The sequence below is a fragment of the Protobothrops mucrosquamatus genome, unplaced genomic scaffold (genome assembly GCF_001527695.2).
Source record: "Protobothrops mucrosquamatus isolate PMUCROS unplaced genomic scaffold, P.Mucros_1.0 scaffold5796, whole genome shotgun sequence".
NCBI lineage: Eukaryota > Metazoa > Chordata > Lepidosauria > Squamata > Viperidae > Protobothrops > Protobothrops mucrosquamatus.
The window spans coordinates 3,946-18,469 of NW_015391643.1; the positions used below are offsets into that span (position 1 = coordinate 3,946).

Below are 14,524 nucleotides of genomic sequence, written 5' to 3' on the forward strand. Positions count from 1 at the left end.
TGCATGTATTCTGAATAAATCATCATGCTGAAACTATCACTGGTATTTTAGAAAGATTTCAAAGATTTCCTCTATCTGTTCTTTTCTATTTCTGAAGTACAGAAAATGTGAGAGCAAAAAAGCATGCAACTTCTAGTAAGAAAACAGCAGAGGGTCCTGAAAGAATTGTATGTTTCCTATGAGAGTCCTTATTTTCCTTGCAAATTACAATGCCAGGCCACTTTGTTCACAAAGGAAAACAATGAATGGATCTAAAAGAGGTAAGGTTGTTAAAACTGGAAAATTTATGAGCTACTGCACTGATTTCCTCATATGCTTTCAGAGCATCACTGCCAACTCAACTACAGCAGGAGTGCAAAATCTGTCCACGGAACAAAAAACTGCCACATGAAAGAAAAGTGAGTCATCATTAGGACATTTATTACGACTTCTTCTGCTCAAGGTAAAAATTGTCTTTTGTTGGAAATGAACACAATGCACCATTCACAGTCTTGACACAAGATGACTTCAACTGCATTTAAAATTGGAAAAAATCTGGCTTGAACTGATTCCTCCTGTGAATACTTATGCTGCTTCATCATTCCTACTTGGCTCCTCCTCAAATGGGTGTGGCTAAACAAAACAGGAACTCCAACTAGGATGATTTAGCATTATGTTTGTTTAGCATTGATTGGGTCCTTTCTTCTAGCAAGTGAAAGAAATTAGTTAGAAAAATCCTGGATTATGCTTATGGATTTTAAGAGAGAAGACGACAATTCTCTATTCTCATGTACTCATGTACAGATAGGACTTTCTGATTTGTTTACCTGCTTCTACTGGCAGCAGGAACCAAATACCAACAAACTTTCCAGATTACTTACATTTAATGTTAAGTGGAAATTGGTGCAGTATCTTGTAAACACAACCTGCATAATTTGTCATATGTAGTGTAACAGGTCTCTGTCATTTTGCACACCGGTCTTTCTCTTCCCTACTGAGCCAAACCAAATTTGTCTCAGCTAATTTATCTCTTTTCTGGGAGGAATACACTGTATAAATAACATTATTAATACTGATCTATAACTGTAGACATGGCCAAAGATCCTGCCAAAAAGGTGGTTATCACAATGTATGAACAATGACACATGACATCATTGTAAAGCAAAAGTAAAGGCTAAGGGTTAACTATTTGGCAGTTCAGGTAAAAATTAAATTAAAATTAAATTAAACTAAAATGAACCTAAAGTATATCAAGGAAGAAGAGGTGTCAGCTAATTCTTAATATATGCTAGGGAGGGCAGAAAGGCTGCCAGGGATCTATTTCCATTTTGTTGCTGATGTCAAAAAGTGACATCATTTTTACCTCCAAGTGCAAAAATACCTAGAGAATCAGAACAGAATATATAACTAATTTTTTGACAACAAAACCTTAACCTTGGATTTTCGTGACATCTGAAACTCACAAGATGTGATCCCTTGACATGTAGACAGTTGGAATTCCCAATCCATGTTAACTTTTCTAGAGCCACATTCAAAATCAGAACCTGCCATGAATTATCACATCTTTCTTCAACAATAAATAAATAAATAAACCAGATCCACCCATACAGATCACTTCAAGATCTCAACTGTACTTCTTGTCAACATAGACCTCATAGATGATGACAGTTTTGTGACACTTCCCATATGCACTATTAAAAACAAATCTTGGCATGAATATACATTGCTATATCTGCAAATAGCATAATGTTACACAAAAACTAATGACAAATATTAAAAGAGTTTTTTTTTTCTAAAAAAGGGAATAGAGTAGTTCTGGATTTCAAGAATGACAATTCTATAGCTTCAAGTTTGGAGTGTCACTGTGTTCCACTTCAATATCTTATATTGCAACCACACAACTAGTGTTCATAAAATATAAATTAAAGTAAGTTAAATCACTAGCCATTGAAATACACAAACATACAGTATTGGAATGACTAAGATAGTTGAAGAATTAATATTTTCCTCACAGTGGTATGAAGAAATTGATATAGATTTATATTGATGTAAAGCACAAACAAGAACAACAATGGTTCTGAAATTTCAAATTACAAAGTATAAAGCAAGTAGTCAAATCCCAATGCTTCTGATTTTGATGCAGCAATTGAGCTAATTGCATTTAATCTGCTGCTGGCTATAGTAAACATGCACAGATCAAAATTGTTTTTCATATTTCCACAAGTGATGAGTATAATGCCAAGAGCTGTCTTTGGAGTCGTATATATCCTTTTCCTTTTACCTTAATTCTTCCTGAATCACATCCCTCCAGATGCAGTTGGAATGCAATTACCAGAATTCCTAGCCTTCCCAAAGGCTTCTGGAAATTCTGGGAACTATAGTCCTGATATATCAAGAGGGCAGCAGATAGAGAAAACTAAAACAGTTTTGCCTTATTACTGAATTCTAGCAAATATCATTGTAGCCATAGCAACTGAATGCAGCATAAAAAGATCCCCAATATTTTTGGTCCAGATCTTACTGATAATCTTCATATAAAGACAGAATAAAAACCTTCTACCCACATTCAAGAAAGTCAGGATGTGATGTTAATCTGACAAATATAGCCTAATATTAAGGATGCAGTATGACTTATTTTAATTTCTCTCCATCCAATCTCATGTCTGACTAGCAAATGAAACTATGTCAACAAAAATAGGACACAAGCATTCACTGTTAAAGTGCAGAACACCAAAACTAGACAAGGATTTCTCAGTTTCTATGGAATATTATAACCTCATTACATCACATTCTCATTTGTTCCCCTAAAAGTGCAAAAAGGAAAAAAAAGGGGGGAATATTGTCCATAAGAAAACCACGAGCCTAAAAGGTTTCAAAATCCTTCTAATATTTTATAATTAAAAATCTAAAATCCTTCATAAAGAGAAGACTCCAGGATTAAGCAGATCCAAACTCTGACATCCACTGGTCGTACTTCTCCAGATCTGCGGCTGAAACTGATTTGGAGATTTTCTTCAGAGCCAAGTCAAAGTCCCCCTTCGTGACAGGCATCTGAAGCTCTTCTTTGGAGAGGGCTCGGATCTCTTCCGGTGACAAGCCATTAATGCGTCGCCTCATTGCCATCAATGAGGCATCCCTAAAAATAAAACACATAAATACTACATATTAGCAATGATGCATAACAGTAAGGCTGAAATACCATTTTACTTATTTGTAACAGGGGTTTTTTTTTGCATTGCCAACAATAATTCTATTACATTTCATTTCCTATATTTAAAAACAACAGCATAAAAATTTGCATTGGTTTACACATTTTCTTTAAAGCATAAATTCTTGTATAACATCCCTTGAAATTTTCTACTTATCTTCCAAGCCCAAAAGAGGTCTGCAAAATCTGGATAAGTATACAGCCTGAAAGCTAAGGGCACAGCAGGTGGAGGGTTAGACTCTAGGGTCTAAATTAGAATTTATGAGTTGAAGTTCACATATCTTGAAGCTGCTAAACTTAAGAAACACTGATCTAAATAGTCTCTTCCCCTATGACTTTATAATCCTTCACAGACAAGGTTGCCTTTACTCATCTTCAGCAACTAAAGATGATACAATAATAAGGATGAAAATCCACCAATAATTCTAGCAAATGGGCAGATGTAAAAAAAGCTATAAAGCAATTGTTTTGTTACAATATATAGAGGCATTCAAGCAATTATTTCGATTAAGAATTAAAAGGCAGTTTAAATTCATCACTGGACTTATTCTGCATTACACTATGCAAAAAAGATCACAATCTGGTTGAAAAACCAATTCAGTACATATATACATAGCTGGGTACAGATAGATGAAATATGATTTAAATATTAAATATTTAAATATTAAAAGAAACCTTTTGCACCTCCTTCTGGGCACCATATCTTTCTCAGCTTTACATCATAAAGCTGTTGCTAATACTGTATGTGAAAGAAAAAGGTCAAAGATGATGCAAAATGGAGAAGGTAACTTACCAAAAGAACAAAACAGCCCAAAGATCAGCTTTATATATAAGCTGATCCATCAGATTACACTCCTTCAAACAGCTTTAGGCCTATTATGCCACTCTAAAAGGCTTCTTTCTACTGCCACAAACACTGCCACTTGCCTATGGCAATTTTTCTTCTATATAAAATTAAGCTGTACTACCAACCTTAGCAACTTTGAGATGCGTGGACTTCCAACTGAATGCAAGCTGGATGAAGAATTCTGGGAACTGAAATCCACACATTTTAACATTGCTAAAGTTGAGAAACACTTCTATAGACAGAATTAAAGTTCAGCCAGGCAATCTTGCCAGCACTAGAGACTTAGTAGACCCGTTCCTCAAATATATACAAGCCAAATTGCAATGTTGGCACATCAAATATTGTGGCTGCTGTGACCTCTGCCTACTCACAAAATGATGTGAGGACAATGGGGATGACAAATCATAAGCCATATTGAAGAGATTTGCTCTCCATCTTCTCCTCTGGCCCTTTCACCTAGATCAGTGGTTCTCAACCTGTGGGTCGGGACCCCATTTGGGGTCGATCGACCATTTCTTGGGGGTCACCAAGCAAGGGTGTCCGCCATTTTTTTTGTCCGCCATTTTTTCCCCCTTTTCCGGCGGGTGCCTTACCTCCCTTGGGCTGGGCCAGCTGGTGGTCGGCCTGCTCCGTCTCTGCCGCTTGCCAGCTACGCCTCGGCCGGCGCAGGGGGCGGAACCACGCATGCGCAGCGCTCCCGGGCAGGGAAAGTCCTCGACTTACGACCGGTTGAGTAGTCCTCGACTTACGACTGGTTTAGTCCTCGACTTACGACCGGTTTAGTCCTCAAATTACGACCGGTTTAGTCCTCGACTTACGACCGATTGGGGTCGCGGCATTAAAAAGGTTGAGAACCACTGACCTAGATGTTCAATATAACTCCATTTTAACTTTTTTTTTCTGTCCATGTGGGAACATTTCCAAACAAGTACAGGTAGTCCTTGACTTACAAATGCAACAAAGCTTTGTCAATTACAAGGTTTTTCACTGCTTCCTTCCTTAGGACTAGAAGGACTAGAACTCCTGGTCTCCTAGTGGCTAGCCTGATGCCTTAACCATTACACTACACTACACTAAAGTAGCTCTCAACAAAATGTTAGGCAGTCTAAATATATTCTTGGAAATAAAAATGACAGCTAGAATTTGGCGCTTCACAATATGGTTATTTTATGTTTTTCATTAAAAGAATCTGAAGGAAAAGTAGAAGGAGCAGGAAAATTTCTCCAGGGATAGCTTCTCGTCCCATATATTCTAAATGGATGGGCGTGTTTCAGGTGCTACTGTCCAATGGGACCTAGAAAGCATAACTCTTCCCTGAAGTATCTGGAATGATCTCTCCTGACCCTGCTGGCCTTTAAAACATTAAAAACATGCCTCTTTCTTCCAGTGTTGAGGCCAGGCTGACTGGAGTTTCTACCTGGAGGAGTATAATGTATATTGTGGATTCCCAACTGTTTTGATTTTAACTGCAATTTGTACTTGTTTGATATCTGCTGCCCAATTCTATTTTTTTGTTCACTGTACATTGCCCCAAATCACAGTTGTTGAAATGGGCAGCCATATAAATCTCATAAATAAATAAGTCTACATGGCCTCCAAAAACAGTACCCAGAAGTATCATAACAATAAAGTGGAATTCTAAGGACCAAGTTGAAAGCTCCTAACCCAAAGACGTCTTCCCGTGGAAAAAAAAAGCACTGGCTTAGCTATATGGTGTCAAACTGGGGCACTGCTCCATTATAAAACACTCTCCCAAGAAAACTACACTGTCAGCTTAGCTATAGGACATTCAGAAGGTCAATCAGTGCTAAGTGTGTGTGTGTGGGGGGGGAAATTCTGGTAAGGAACAGAGCTCTGAGAAATTCTCTAAAAAGAAACCATGTTCATGGAAAACTGCCTCTTTATTCTTTCAAGCCCTCATTGTTTTTGTAGTCTTGGTTTATTGTCTCATAGTTACATCCTAATTATCTCACTGACCTCACTAAACACATGATATGATATATCCAATGAGATGCCCAACTACTATATCCAATCACAGGTTTATTCTAATTTGCTTAAGTCTATAAAGTGGGACTATAATGCCTCCTCTGTTTAGGCTGGGTTTTTTGTTTTTTCCCTTCCATATTGTCAATAATCGAATTTGTGTTTGAATGTAGTGCATCCTGGTCTCCAGTTTAAATGAAGCTACTTGAGGGAAAATATTTTTTACTGCATTGGGAACAAGCAGACATCATATTACTCAGCTAGTACTTAAGCATAGTAGAAGTACAATTAAAATAAATGGAAGAAATATATAGATGACTGAATATCTGTAGCAGAAAATTACACTTTTCCACTAGGTGCATGATATTAAGAAATTTTCTCTTGGAACAAATGGTGGAAGTAGACTAAAACTAATGATTTCAATGGGAATGATCTTTTTTCTAATCTTGCTCAGTATTTTACTTATCACTCATGTATGAACTCTGACAAAAATATGCCAAATCTTCATTTCCTAGTTCTAAAACATACCACTTGACAAAATGTCAATCTCAACAATTTCAATGACTTTCAGAAGCCATTTTATAATTAATAATATAAAAATAAATTCCTGTTACCAAGATCAAACCATTTGGCTTTAGTCATAAAACATTGTTAATCTGATTATTCTTTCATTTTCAACCTTGCAAAGTAGTATGAATAGTAAAAACTGAGAGTTAACCTGTTACTCTTCCACCAGTTTTTACAAATATTGAATTTTACAGAATTCTGAATTTTACAGAATTCAACATTTCACTAAATAAAGTAGAATCTGCAGATATATTAAATATATATTATTTTTAATTGAATCCAACCAATGTTGGTGAGTTTTGTGTTTCCTCAAAAATATCTTAGAGAGCCCTCAGTTAGAAGAGAAATACAGAGAAATATGAATATACTTCACTAACTCTTCATAATAAGCAAGAATAACACACTTGATAATCTTGTTCAATTTCCTTTGTGTAGAAAGTGAATATCCTAAGAGAATCCCAGATTTTCTGTATATCAAGCCTCTGTGGGCTCAACATTAACGGGAGGGGGGAGGGGGCAACAGCGTCTGGGGCGGCAGAGGAGACCAGCGACCTGCGCAGACAGACTTCCCCTCTCCTTGTACCTGGCCTGTCAACGGGCAGAGCGTGGCAGTGTGGTTGTCGGCTCCGCGACATCCCGCCAAACAGCTGACCGGCTCCGCGGCCAGGCCGCCAAACAGCTGTTCGATGCGGGGAAGCCTGCAGTGCGTCCTGCCTAGCTGTTCTTATCACCTTGCATACCGGATTCTGGTTAGGTGGGTGGGGGGTGGGGCCCGGCTGGGGAATGTGTATGTAAGCGATTGCTCCCAGCGCTGACTTTGTTTGTTGTTTATGTAACTAAACGCATGTCAGAAGTTCCTTGATTAAATCCAGCCACCTGTGAACTCATCAACCCGTGTCCTCTTGGAACCAGGGGCGTAGTAAGGATTTCTGACACTGTACCACTTTTATATTATATAAAAAACCATACTTGTTCCTGTGCAAAAACTGAGAGGGCAGGAATTACTAGAAAAGTATGAAAAATGTAAATTCTGAAAGTTTAGCAATGTTCTTGGAAAAGGCTGTTGTGTATTCTGATTGGTCTAGACAGGGAAAAAAAGGATACCTGCAGACATTAGTGATATCAGCACCAGAGTAGCCTTCAATCTTCTCAGCAATTTCTTCCAGACTAATGTCAGGATCCAGTTCAACTTCCCGGAGATTAATCTTAAGCAGCTCCACTCTGCCTTTTGCTGTAAAAATAAATGTTATCTGATTAGAGGAAACTGACAAGTTAATATTTCTACCACATCTAAAGTTATAATTTGGTTTTCTCTTGATTAAAGGAATTCTGAAAGCAATTTTGTTAATGGCTCTAGAATTCTCTTCCCTAAATTGGTGCTCTTGAGATACAGGGTTGCTACAGAGGCCACAATGGTTGCATGCTCTAAGAGTCAGTCCCAAATCCAAAGTGAGGAGATTGGACAGGAGGTTCTAACTCTCTGAAAACTGTGAGGCATGTTTAACCATTTTTTCCAGAAAGAAATAATGGTAGCTTTGTGGATTTACCTAGTCATCTAAAAACAGGTACGTTCTTGTTTTCCTTAAAACGTATTAACAATTAACCTTACAGCGGAGTATATGCAGAAATAAAAGATAGATAACCTTCTTTCATTAGGTTATCTAGGAAGCTAGAAAACTGTTCTGTCTGTATTGCAAATAATTAATACATTTAAACAAGTTGAAGTAAAAATCATCTTCTGTGTTACTATGTGGTAATAGTTTCGGGGGGATCAGCTCTTCCATCAAAACTATTTTCCAGCATATTTGTCACCAAATGAAATAATTCAAATTTTCCAGTATGTTGCTACTACCTTTCTGGCTGCAACCATTAAGAAAACTAACAACTTTTAGTGTGTGTTTCAAGGTGACATTTGAAATATTAAAAAAAAACCCTTAATAAGGCCAATTTAGGATTTAATATGTGTGGTGATCTATCCTATTTGGCTAAGTTTTGGACAACTTTAAAAGATCCCTACATGTGATAATATTGCTTTAAACTTTCTCCAAACATGGGACTTTTACCAGAATTTATTATATTAAATTTTCTTGTTGTTAAGTAACATCTATAAAATTCTTTCCTTATAGTTTCTTCAATTTTGGCTGAAAGCAATTTCAATAGTTTTCTATGTCATTTGGTTCGCCATAAAGTCAAAGATAAATGGGGCCTTTATATTTGCAGACGACACCAAGCTGGCAGGAATAGCCAACACTCCAGAAGACAGGCTTAAGATACAGGAGGATCTGGACAGACTTGAACACTGGGCGCTATCTAACAAAATGAAATTCAATAGTGAAAAAAGTAAGGTTCTACATTTAGGCAAGAAAAACCAAATGCACAGGTACAGTATAGGTGGTACCTTGCTCAATAGTAGTAACTGTGAGAGGGATCTCGGAGTCCTAGTGAACAATCACTTAAATATGAGCCAGCAGTGTGCTGCAGCTGCCAAAAAAGCCAACACAGTGCTAGGCTGCATTAACAGAGGGGTAGAATCAAGATCACGTGAAGTATTAATACCACTTTACAATGCCTTAGTAAGGCCACACTTGGAATACTGCATCCAGTTTTGGTCATCACAATGTAAAAAAGATGTTGAGACTCTAGAAAGAATACAGAGAAGAGCAACAAAGATGATTAGGGGACTGGAGGCTAAAACATAAAGAACGGTTGCTGAAAGTATGTCTAGTTTAACAAAGAGAAGGACGAAGAGGGACATGATAGCAATGTTCCAATATCTCAGGGGTTGCCACAAAGAAGAGGGAGTCAGGCTATTCTCCAAAGCACCTGAAGGCAGGACAAGAAGCAATGGGTGGAAATTAATCAAAGAGAGAAGCAACCTAGAAGTAAGGAGAAATTTCCTGACAGTTAGAACAATTAATCAGTGGAACAACCTGCCTCCAGAAGTTGTGACTGCTCCAACACTGGACGTTTTTAAGAAGAAATTGGACAACCATTTCTGAAATGGTATAGGGTTTCTTACCTGAGCAGGAGGTTGGACTAGAAGATCTCCAAGGTCCCTTCCAACACTATTATTATTATTATTATTATTATTATTATTATTATTATTATTATTATTATTATTATTATTATTATTATTATTATTGTTGTTGTTGTTGTTGTTGTTGTTGTTGTTGTTGTTGTTATTGTTGTTTAATATTGGAATTCCAAGGCTACTTTCATTGACATATTTATAGAGAATATTTGAATATTTGTTTTTTTTGCCCAGCACATACGTTTATTAACCATTTTCTGCCATTTTTTCCAGCAATACATATGTATGCATCAAGGAGGAAGGTGTTTAAGAAAGAAGAATTAAAGAAGTAATGACATTTTTACTGCTCCTATTTAACCAAGCATTATAATTTTAATTTTGACCACTCTTTCAAGTAATGATTTCAAGTTTAAACTTGAAGTCCATATTTTTAGGAATGTGGATTCCTAAATATATAAAAGAACATTTGCTGTATTTAATTCCTAAATTATATAATTTTTTTGCACTGTCATGTATTTGTATAAATACATTCTTAGAAAAATAAAGTTGCTAATTTGCAAAAATGGCAAAATATTCTGGAAAATATCTTAATTGATTTGAAACAATCAATGTAAATCAGTGCAGTAACATACAGATAAATGAATATATGAATATATAAGAATAATTTATTATCTATCAAGAGGGATACAGAATTCCTCATCCCATCAACAATAACAAATGTGAAATGGGGTAGGGAAAATCACTTCAGAGTCCTTATGTGGAAAATTATGGATTTTTGTTCTTTTGTGCTTTATAGCTAGTGAAATTAGAGCCAAGACCAGGAGACAAGAGAAGAAATGGTGGGTGGAAAAAAGGCAACAGTTATTTAAGCAGTTGTGTTCAGAGATACTTGTGCTGGCCTTGTCATGGACCCATCTAGGTCAGACTGGGTTTTATTGACATTCAGAAGCAATTCAGAATGACCAATCCCAAACTGACAGACTCATTATCCACTTTCTGCCTGCTGTTTGCTGTGTTTACTTCTAACAGCTATGGAGAAGTTAGAGTTTGTGGATTATATTTTTTATATCCTATTTTAAAGAATACCCTGATAAATAGCGCAAGGGCTATCAATCTCTCTATATCTGACCAGGACTTTGACATATTTTTCCAGGTTGCCCAATTCTGTATTCTTAAGGTAAAAAAATAAGGGAACAATGCACTTGTTTTAGCTTCTCACTGTTCCCTACTTGAAACACTCTTAAGGGCGTTTTTTTCATTAGAACCAAATGAGAACATTTCAATGGAATGTAAGGCTTTTTGTCCAAACCTCGAAACAAACTGCTTTTTTTCCCATTAAATGCACACCCTAGCAAGCAGGAAAAATAATGCATCAAGATTAAGACAGTCTTCCTTTCCACCAAATTTCATTAAAACCACTGTCACACTGTGTTCTTATTTAGAGTCAAGTGGTAAAAAGCAGGTAGTATACCACCTTAAATCAAGAGAAGAGTCAGCTTAAAAGCAAACCTAAGATGATACAGAATCTTGAAGTTAATAGCAGTTCTGATTGACAACCTGGAGAGTCATTGTACAATGAGATTTCCTCAAGTAGGGAACAATGAAGAGCTCAAAATCTAGTCATAAAGTTCAGGCAGGAGTTGATTTACAACATGGCAAGCTTGAAAGTTAAAATTAATGGCCTTACTTTTCTGTATTCAGCAATAGGCACATAGGAAAATGTATTGGCAATAATTCTTTAAAGATGTCTACAAGGCTCAATCTATGCTCATTTAAGGAACGCCTGTTAAACATTCAAAAAAGTTTACAAGTTCATTAAAAAGCTTGATCCCCCTCATTGAGTCTACACTGAAAGACTGCTACAGCTCTTTCATTCTGCAATTGCCAGCAACTTTTTACTTTTTTCTCCAATGATCAAGATAATTATTAAAGCCTGAAAATCCAATGTTGTTGCATAAATTTCAATGTGTTCTTTTAACAGCTCCCTGAGGAAGTGTCAAATAACAAGTGCCAGACAAGCACATTTGAAAAGAAAACTCACCTGTTGGCAAAGGTATATAAATTCTTTTTTCCAATCTCCTTCTCAAAGCTTCATCAATATCCCAGGGAAAATTTGTAGCAGCAAGCACCATCACCATTCTTGAAGGATCATCATTCTCCAGAGCTCCACCTACACCTAAAGGAGCAACAATAGAGCTAGAGTACATGGTGCTTTTCTATGGTTGTTCACATTAATTTGAGGTTTTACATGCACTATACTGTGCTCTGAATCTTGGAAGCAAAAAGATGTCACATCTTAGTTTTAGAAACATCATATAATGTAGGGGGAAAAATGAATGAAAGACCCTATATATTTAGAAAAGGCTGATTTTACACCTGCCTGCCCACCCGCTCAGACTTTGTAGAACCTGCCTCGGTACCTGCTCACCTGCCCCATAGTTCTCACCCAAAGCTCTCACCTACTGACCTGCTGAGACTCCCTCCTCTTCCTGTGTCAGTTCCTGCTTAATGTTAGCATGGTCTTGGGATTACGATGGCCTTATGACTGCATGGCTTAGCAACAGAAATTCCAGTGCCAATTGCCATCATAACCCAATGACTACCTGCATGTTAAACTTTAAAAAAAATATGCCACAAAAAAAGACAACATTTGCAATAGTGGCAAATATCTGCAGCTCGGGTGTAGGATGAGGGTGAAGGTTCGTTCTCTGAGCTTGAGGGTTGGTTTCCAAACGTTTCGTTACTAGGCCAGGTAACATCTTCAGTGGTGTTTAGTGGATGTCTGTCAGTGTTCTACTTATATAAGGGCTTCAGGTGTGGGAGTGTCAAGTGAGGGTCTTGTGATGGGCCAGGTGTGAGTCATCAGAGAGAGGCTTATGATGGGGAGGTACTTCATGTCAGGGTTGTTGGGAGGGTGTGAATTAGTGGGTCAGGAGTGAGTCATCAATAGGAGGCTGGTAATGGGTCTTGTGATGGGGAGATTATATTAGATCAGGGTCATTGGAAGATGAACTGTGGGGGGGGGGGAGGAAAGAGGGGCTTGAGGGTTGGTGCTGTCTCCAGATGGCTCTTCGATTGATTTGGATTCTGAGGGGTTCATATGCTGGTCGTAGATCAATATGTCTGTTGATGGAATTGCTTGTAAAAAGCCAGGCTTCGATGAATGACAACATTTGCAGCCCCATTTCTTCAGGGAACTCCAAATTCCTACAGTTCTCAGAATCCCCAAAGGTCAGTTTTTTAAAAGTGGTCTCTGGATGCACAAGTCGCCTGAACCAAGTTTAAAGGATGACCCTATGGAACTTTTCCTTTAAGGTCCTTCCCTCCTTCACTGGGTCTATTCTACAACAATGTATAAAACAAGAAAAAGACTCCCCCAATGCAGGCAGAACAAACCCTATTTACCATCCATCTGAACCAGCAGCTCTGACTTGACTCGGCGGCTTGCCTCGTGTTCATCCACAGTGCCTCTGCGACTACAGATAGAGTCTATTTCATCAATGAAAATGGTCGTAGGAGCATAAAACTTGGCCTTAAAACAAAGACAAATATTTCTTATGTGACATAGGGATTCATAAGGTTTTTTTTAAAAATCATATACAATACCCTCAGCATTACAGTCATGTTTAACAAAGATAGATACCAATAAATTTTCTTAAAGACTCTATATGTTTCTTGCCAAATCAAGACAGTTGTGAATTTAAGGAATGTCCTACAGATGCACAAAAACAAATAGTATATCAAGCTAAGACATAGATATGCAGGAAATTGTTGAGGTTGTCCATTTAAACCACCAACCCCAAACCAATTCAATATGGACATTTATAGTATAATACACTCATTGTAATGTACATTGACTGCCCTGAAATCATTTTACAAAGAAAAGGAGCCAAGAACAAATTATGCAAATAAGAGTAACATCTGAGAGAATCAACAATACCTACCATTTCAAATAGCAAACGAACTAATTTTTCAGACTCGCCTCGATATTTTGATGTGAGAGTGGAGGAAGACACATTGAAAAATGTAGTTCCACATTCTGTAGCGACAGCTTTTGCTAGCATGGTTTTACCAGTCCCAGGAGGGCCAACCATAAGCACTCCCTGAAATTAAAATCCAAACAACTGAAGAGACCACAAGCCTGATGCGGGCATATAACAACATAATACAATTAAATTAATCTATGCATAACTTAGATTGTGGATCCTCAGACCTAGGTTTTCTCAAACAATGATGTGATGAGGCTTGATTATCTACAAATTCTGTATATCCTGGATCTCTTGGCAACTTTCAATACCATCAGCCATGGTACCTTCTGGACCGGCTGCAGGGACTGGAAGTAAGAGGCAGTTTTGCAGTGATTCTCCTCCTTCCTATGTAGCCAGTTGGTATTAGTGGGAAGGGAAAGGTCCAGCCCTAATCCCCTTTAATGTTGAGCACCTCTACTCAAAACTGATCGGTGGAGCCATCCAACGGCATAGAGGTCAACATTCAACAGCAAATTATATCCAGTAATGATACCCAGCTGATGTCATCACAGTGCTTACCCAGTGCCTAGAGGCTGTGAGGGTCTGGAGGGTGAGCTTCTTTTTGGGTGCAATACAAGCCCTTTATGACACAAGGCCAGGTTATTTGTGGAACTGCCTCTTTTTGAGGATATATGCCTGCCTCACTAGATTGGATAAAGTGGGCATACTCCAGGTCCTTTCCCTTACCGTATTTTTCGCACCATAAGACGCACCGGACCATAAGACGCACATAGTTTTTAGACAAGGAAAACAAGAAAAAAAATATTCTAAAGCAAATGGTGTAGTAAAATATTTAATATTTCAACCATGTTAAGTGAACAGCAATCAACGTGACATTAAGAATCATTATGACTGTCATTAACAAATGGAGAGACTTTAAG

At 37.6% G+C, this 14,524-nt stretch overlaps 1 protein-coding gene across 1 annotated transcript in view; it reads right to left on the reverse strand.

Annotated features, from left to right (window-relative positions):
• Nucleotides 1-2,878: 2,878 nt before the first annotated feature.
• LOC107299959 (katanin p60 ATPase-containing subunit A-like 1) overlaps nt 2,879-14,524 on the reverse strand; it is a 40,361-nt gene continuing 28,715 nt past the window's right edge. The window contains exons 8-10 of the mRNA XM_015829303.1: nt 11,657-11,791; nt 7,689-7,815; nt 2,879-3,115 (exon numbers count right to left, since the gene is read on the reverse strand). Of these exons, the coding sequence (XP_015684789.1) occupies nt 2,917-3,115; nt 7,689-7,815; nt 11,657-11,791 (461 nt within the window). The 3' untranslated portion in view covers nt 2,879-2,916. The remainder of the gene's footprint in view (nt 3,116-7,688; nt 7,816-11,656; nt 11,792-14,524) is intronic.